Below are 7,246 nucleotides of genomic sequence, written 5' to 3'. Positions count from 1 at the left end.
TTAAGAAAATGAAATGGTTGGTCACAGACTAGGAGAAGATATTTGAAATACATATATTTGACAGTGGGCTTTTATCTAGAATAAATAACTTGTAAATTTATAATACAAAGAAAATAATACGTCTCAGGCAAAAGATGGGAACAAATGCCTCACAAAAGAAGACATGTAATTGGCCAATAGGTACGTGCAAATGTGCTCACATCATTAACTATTTGAGGAGTTAAAACCATAATAATACACCATTTCACACTGACCAGGATGGCAAATTGACCAATGTGTATCCACTGGAGCTCTCTCACTCTACCTGTGGGAATGCAAAATGATGTATCCGGTTTGGAGAACAGCTGGGAGATACCGGTTAGGTTAAATATGCACTTAGGACCTACACAACCTGGGGGAAGCAGTTAACACATACATTTTCCAAAGCTCATGGAATTACACACTTAAAATCTGTGCATTTTATTGAATCGAAACTTTACTGCTATACAAGAATGAAAAAAGTTCCTACGGGTCCTCCTCTGTCCCTCCGGGTTGAGCGAGCACGTACGTGCAGGTTGGCAAACCTTAGGAATATGTGCGGTTGGGGAGGCAGCGACCTGGGTGGGGCAGCGCAGCTTCAGGGAGCTGCCCGCCACGCCGCACGACCGGCCGGCCGGTCCACCCACCGCTAGTTGCGGTTTTGGTTTCCGGTTTCAGTTTCCGTTTCCATTTCCCTTCTGCATTTTCGGTTCCCCGGTGGCTCCGCCTCTCCGCTGGGCCAAGATACCTTCTCAGAAAATCCGTCCGGCCGCTGCTGGGCTTTAAAAGGGAGTGAGGCGCGGGCGAGGTGGCACCGCGCTGGGAGCTGAGCCACCAGCATGACGGCGGAGGAGAGGAGGAATCTGCACGCCTTCCAGGGCTATGTCATCAAGATTCTGGACCCTACCTATATCCTGAGCTACCTGTCCCCCTGGTTTAAGGACGGTGAGTTGTCCCCAGCGGCACTAGCCCCTTGAAGCAAGGAAACAATTTAGAACTTGTTTTTCTCTTGCCTTTTTCCCCCCTTTCTTTTAATCAATACATGTAGCCAGCTAGGAACCAGATCCCCACAGCATTTAAAGAAATTATTTTAAAAAAATTTTTTTAATTTTATTTAATCCAAGTCAGTTAACATATAGTGCAATAATAATTTCAGGAGTAGAATTTAGTGATTTATCACTTACGGATAACACCCAGTGCTCATCCCAACAAGTGCCCTCCTTAATGCCCATCACAGATTTAGCTCATCCCCCCACCCAACACCCCTCCAGCAACCCTGTTTGTTCTCTGTATTTAAGAGTCTCTTATGGTTTGCCTCCCTCTCTGTTTTTATATTATTTTTCCTTCCCTTCCCCGATGTCTGTTCTGTTTCTTAAATTCCCACCACATTTAAGACTAGAGCTAGCCAAGAGGAGTCTTTGGAGGTCCAGATGGGGAACTGAGTCCCAGAGAAGTGATCTGCCCTGTGTAGTGGTGCACATCTATTCAGGTTCAAAGCTGGAGAAACATATCATTGTCCACTTCAAGTATTTCCTCTCATGGTCATGTCTAATGTGTCTTCAGCTTTGTACTGACATTGAAATTAAGGAATTAGATTTAGGTGCTTCTTAAAAAAGATTTTGGGGGTGGGAGACTGGTGAGGACAGATGTACACAAATGATGACAATGCTATGAGAACTGCAAAGTATTTGACCTTTACTCTTGCTGTGTCTTACTTGTGCTTACAATTGACTGGAAGCTTGAGAGAAGCAAGACTCTGTGGACTGAATGGGTGTAGGCTTCCATTCAGGTGTTTCTGTCTAGCTTTTGAGACCGGTGATGATGGATGAATGCCATATTGTAAATTTGCATCCAAGTGCACTGTATGGGAGATGAGCAGAAGCTCTGAAGAAAGAGGAAAAGGGAGGTGGTGCCTAGAAGGAGTTGAAATGAGAGAGGGGATCTGGCAACTCCTTTTCCGGCTCCAAGTGCCAAAATAGCTTTCCTGATGTGAGGCAGTTTTGGGAGATGTCCTGCAAGCAGACAGGTAATTTAAGTGCTGATTTCTGTGCAAAACCGTGGGGGCTGTGGAGTGAGGAGTGAAAGAATACCATTAACAAAAGTAGACTTCTGCTCTCTAGTTGTGCCCAGGGAGAAGTAACAAAGTAACATCCTAATGAACCACAGAGTAGCTTGGGCCTCTGAAGAATATAACCCCCTGCAAGAATCTCTTTTAGAAATCTTGGAATAAATGAAACACTCACTAACTGGTGTGAATCCCATTCTTTTCTTGCACTGTGTGTCCATTCAAAGAACAACTCATATATGTTAGGCAATATGCTAGTACTGGAGAGAATTTACATACACTTACTACACATATTATCTAATAGGAAGCATCATGCTAAGAACTGAGAAATCAGTGGTGAGTGTGATAGAACTGATCCTTCCCTAACAGAGATAAGAGTGCATACATACACGAAGGCACATTACTAAATAAATACACCATAAATGATAAAATGTGGTAAGTGCTCTGATGGAAAACCATAGTGTGCTATGGGAGCACATAGGCAGCATAGTTTTTAATATATATATTAGTTTTAATTCGTAGTTATAATGTAATCACAGCAAAAATACCTAAAGGGAAATAGGAAAAGCTAGCTAAAGAACACTATGCATAACTATGTCTTATTTTTGAGTGTTAAAGATACAATAGAAGTTTTATTTCCAGCTTCTTACCAAGGGCAACTGATATCATTTGACTAGTTTATATCTATCCTGTTCATTTCTTTAGACTTTATCATGTGCACATGTATCTGTAAACTTTTTTCTTCTCATCTTTTTCTGTTTTCTGTTAGATTGATAAAGTTTCTCTATCCCTATTTTTTGATATATTGGTTAACCAATATAGAATCCAGAGATTTCAAAGCATCCAAGAAAAAAAAAAATAGGGAAAGAGAAACTTTATCAATCTAACAGAAAACAGAAAAAGATGAGAAGAAAGAAAAAAGTTTACTTGTGACGAGTGTACTCTATCAGGATTCAGTCAGAGAGCTGAGACATGAGTGTTATGGCTGGATATAAACTTTTTGACTCATTCCTCCCCCACCCCCCCATAAGTGGGAGCTTATCCACACTCTCCTTATGCCTCCAAAATCATTCCCCATGCACACACAGATACACCAATATGTTTAAATTACACCAGGAATATCTAGTCTCTCTTTTACCATAATCTTTGTCTCTACATGTTGGATACTGTACACTAGTTGAATCTTGAGAAAGGAGATTTGAAGCCATGTTTCTTCTGGAGAGCTTGCATAGTCACTAGGGTACTTCAGGGCTTTGCTATTCACTGGTTGTCCAGGATGTTTCAAGGTAGACTAGGTTGTGGGCTACACATTTTTTGCAATAGCCTTTTGGAGTCTAAGACTAGCTCTTATCTTGGAGGAGCCCTTGATGAGCAGTATTCTGAGTATTTACCCATTCAGTAACATTTTCTGGACCGTACATGAACCAGACTTTGCTGATGATTTGAATACAAAGATGAAGGTAAAAATGGATACAGCATGTCCATGATCACTGTCAATGGGAAAAGATAGACCCTCAGGCAGTTACTATATACTATGTGGAGCCAGTGGTTTAGTCAGCGGCCTGTAAAGAGACCAAGAAAGCATAGAAAAGAGATCAAGAAATTCTACCTTGAGAAACTGAGTATGGCATCACAGAGTGGCCAGGATGGCAAAGGTAGTAGGAAATACTGAGGGCCAAAAGTAGAATTTTGCCTGCATTGAACCCCCAGTGCTTTTGAGGAAAGTAGACTCGTCAGTAGGAGATATCTGGGCTAGGTAGCAGCAGGATGGGACTGACCTCATGCAGAGTGATGCTAATCTCCCCAGGATGCAGCAAGGCAGTTTCCCTGGGAAGGTTTCAGCTGTGGCTGGACGTTCATACAAAGTGTCAGTCATGGCTGGTGGCATGCCTATGGAAAGAACGAACAACAGGGAGGCCTGGGAGTAAGAACCCAGCTCCAAGGATGAGGTCTAGGAACAGGATTAACTATCTCAAAGGAATAGGGTACAGTTGTGTGCCCAGGGAATTTGGGGTAGGTGACAAGATAGGTGGATGTTATGGGTTGAATTGTGTTGTCCCTAAAAAAAGATAACTTTTTCAACCAAAAGTTAGGTTGAAATTCTAACCCCACTACCTCAGAATGTGAGCTTATTTGGAAATAGGATCTTTATAGAGGTAGTTAAGATGAGGACATGCTGGGGTAGGGTGGGATCCTAATCAATGTGATTGGTGTCTTCATAAGAAGATAGCCACGTGAAGACACAGAGAGACAAAGAGAATGTCATGTGAAGACAGAGGCAGAGATTGGAGTGATGTGGCCACAAACCACAGAATGCTAACAGCCACTAGGAGCTGGAAGGGAAGAGGGGTGTATTGTCCCTTAGAGCCTTCAAAGGAAGTGTGGCCCTGCCAACGTCTTGATTTCAGACTTCTGGTCTCTAATACTGTAAGAGAATAAGTTTCTATTGTTTGAAGGCCACCAATTAGTGCTAATTTGTTATTGTAGCCACAATAAACTATTAGAGATAGGTAAAATAAAAAACAGAAGTGTTGGGAAGGATATGTAAAAAAAAAAATTGGAATCCTCATCCATTGCTGGTGGGAATGTAAAATGGAATAGGTCCTTTGGAGAGCAGTTTGACAATTCCTTACAGTGTTAAATGGAGTTACCATATGATCCAGCTATCTCACACGTGGGTATAAACTCAAGAGAAGGGAATACCTATGTCTACATAAACACTTGTATTGCTATTCATAATAGCCAAAATTACCAAAATTAGAAACAACCTAAATGCTCATTAACTGATGAATGGATAGACAACAGGTAGTATATCCACACAATAGAATATTATTCAGCAATAAAAAGGAATGAATGATACAAGCTACAACATGGATGTATATTGAAAACATTATGCTTAAGTGGGAGAACCCAGTTACAAAGACCACATATTGTATGATTTCATTCATATAAAATCTCCAAAGTAGGCAAATCTATAGACACCCAAGTAGATTAATGGTTACCTGGGGTAAAGAGGAAGGGAGATGGGAGTGACTTGTATAAGATTTCTCTTTACTATTCATAGTGTACTAACATTAGATAGTAGAGATGGATCCATAACTCTAAAAACCATTGGATTTTGCATGTTGAAAGTGTTAATTTTATTGTTCCCAAGACAGAAACCTTGGCAGAGAAGGAGGCTATCCTTTCCTTTCTTCATTCATTCAGTATCTATTATGTGCTGGGTCCTCTTCTAATCTCTGAGAATACAGTGGTTAACCAGTTAGACAACTGGTTTATTTCTTGGAATTTACGTGCCACTGACAATGGGTTGGGGGTGGGGGGACATTATCGAAGTCAGGTCATATGAAGGCAACCATTTGGTCACTACCCCAGACATGGAGTTCATGTACAAAGTTAGCAAGACCACCAGTAGTTGGGTGGATAGTTTTCTGCTACCTGGTCTCACTGGGATTCTGTTTAGCTCCTCTTGCGTTTTTCTTTTCTGCCATATTTCATGCCGTCCAAGCAAAAACCTAGAAAGAGGACCATGAAAATATCTATTTCTAACTCGGCTTTCTGAGTCCAGTGTAATTGAAGATGCCATGGAGTGGTCCTTTCTTCACACTCTTTTAGTCCTACAATTAACTCAGACTTTTGAACAAGAGATTATCAAAATGTTGGAAGAAGCCTTTGTTTTTCAGTCTAATCCAGTCCTTTATAATGATTAATCCTCTGTTGTGGGGATGCTTTCTCACACATTGTTAAGAAACTCCCTTTTTAACAGACTGCTTTAGAGCATGTTCCCAGACTTCCATACCAAACTAGAAGAAGTTTCTAGAGTGGATGGGAGGGTGGACTTAGTTGGTGAAGAAAGGGCATACTCAGCCTGAACAGAGAATTTGCTGCCTTCTTGCCTTCCATTACTGTGATTTGTTAAAATCACCATCCCCATTTGAGAAGGTCTGGTAACCCTTTGTAGGTTTTTCTTCCAGTGATTAGTGGTTCTGCAGTTTGATGAGTCACTCTTGCTTCTGTTTGTAGATGAGGTGCAGTATATTCAGGCTGAGAAAAACAATAAAGGCACAATGGAGGCTGCCTCACTTTTTCTTAAGCTCCTATTGGAGTTGCAGGAAGAAGGCTGGTTCCGTGGCTTTTTGGATGCCCTGGCTCACACAGGTTAGTTCATTCTCCTTATTTACAAATCAGAGTATATTACTTGACTGTTGCAAAATGCTGTAAAAGTGAAATGCTATTACCTTTGAGCTATCCACATGAACTTCCTACCTCTTAATCTGAAGCAATGTAAAGATTATTTTCAGTCAGATAGTATAATTGCCCACCTGAAATATCCAGGGGAAGCTACAGGGTGATTATTGTGAGAGTTTATTATTGGGCAAGTGTATTGGATATAAGATCGGTATACAAAAATTAGTTGCATTTCTGCACCATACACAAAAATGAACCCAAATTGGATTAAAAACTTAAATGGAAGACCTGAAAGCATAAAATTCCTAGAAGAAAACATAGGCAGTAATTTCTCTGACATCAGCCATAGAAATATTTTTCTAGATTTGTCTCCTTTGGCAAGGGAAATAAAAGCAAAATTAAACTATTGAGACTACACCAAATGAAAAGCTTTTTTTGCACAGCAAAAGAAACTGTCAAGGAAGCAAAAAGACAACCTACTGAATGGGAGAAGATATTTGCAAATGACATATCCAATAAGGGGTTAATATCCAAAATATATGAAGAATTTCTACAACTCAACATCAAAACCCCCCAAAAATTCAATTAAAGAATGGGCAAAAGATGTGAATAGACATTTTTCCAAAGAAGATAGCCAGATGGCCAACAGACACATGGAAATATGCTCAACATCACTCATTATCAGAGAAATGCAAATCAAACCACAATGAGATATCCCTTCACATCTGTCAGATTGGCCAAAATAAAAAATGCAAGAAATAATAATTATTGGTGAAGATATGGAGGATAAAAGAACCCTAGTGCACTGTTAGTGGTAATACAAACTGGTTCAGCCACTGTGGAAAACAGTATAGAAGTTCCCCAAATATTAAAAATAGAATTACCATATGATCCTATAATTTCACTATTATTTCCCCAAAGAAAACAAAAACATTAATTCAAAGGGATATATGCACCCCTATGTTTATTGCAGCA

General features: G+C 40.3%; 1 protein-coding gene across 2 annotated transcripts in view; it reads left to right on the top strand.

Annotated features, from left to right (window-relative positions):
• Positions 1 to 767: 767 nt before the first annotated feature.
• The window catches only part of RIGI (RNA sensor RIG-I), a 35,640-nt gene continuing 29,161 nt past the window's right edge, over positions 768 to 7,246 (top strand). The window contains exons 1-2 of one of the 2 annotated variants that reach the window (XM_077761851.1): positions 768 to 963; positions 6,107 to 6,241. In XM_077761851.1, the coding sequence (XP_077617977.1) occupies positions 858 to 963; positions 6,107 to 6,241 (241 nt within the window). In that variant the 5' untranslated portion in view covers positions 768 to 857. The remainder of the gene's footprint in view (positions 964 to 6,106; positions 6,242 to 7,246) is intronic. The other variant, XM_077761852.1, reaches the window with a different exon arrangement.

The sequence above is a fragment of the Crocuta crocuta genome, unplaced genomic scaffold, assembly GCF_008692635.1.
Source record: "Crocuta crocuta isolate KB4526 unplaced genomic scaffold, BGI_CrCroc_1.0 scaffold204, whole genome shotgun sequence".
NCBI classification, from domain to species: Eukaryota; Metazoa; Chordata; class Mammalia; order Carnivora; family Hyaenidae; genus Crocuta; species Crocuta crocuta.
Note: the sequence above shows the minus strand (reverse complement) of the source record. Positions and strands in the feature narration are given on the sequence as shown.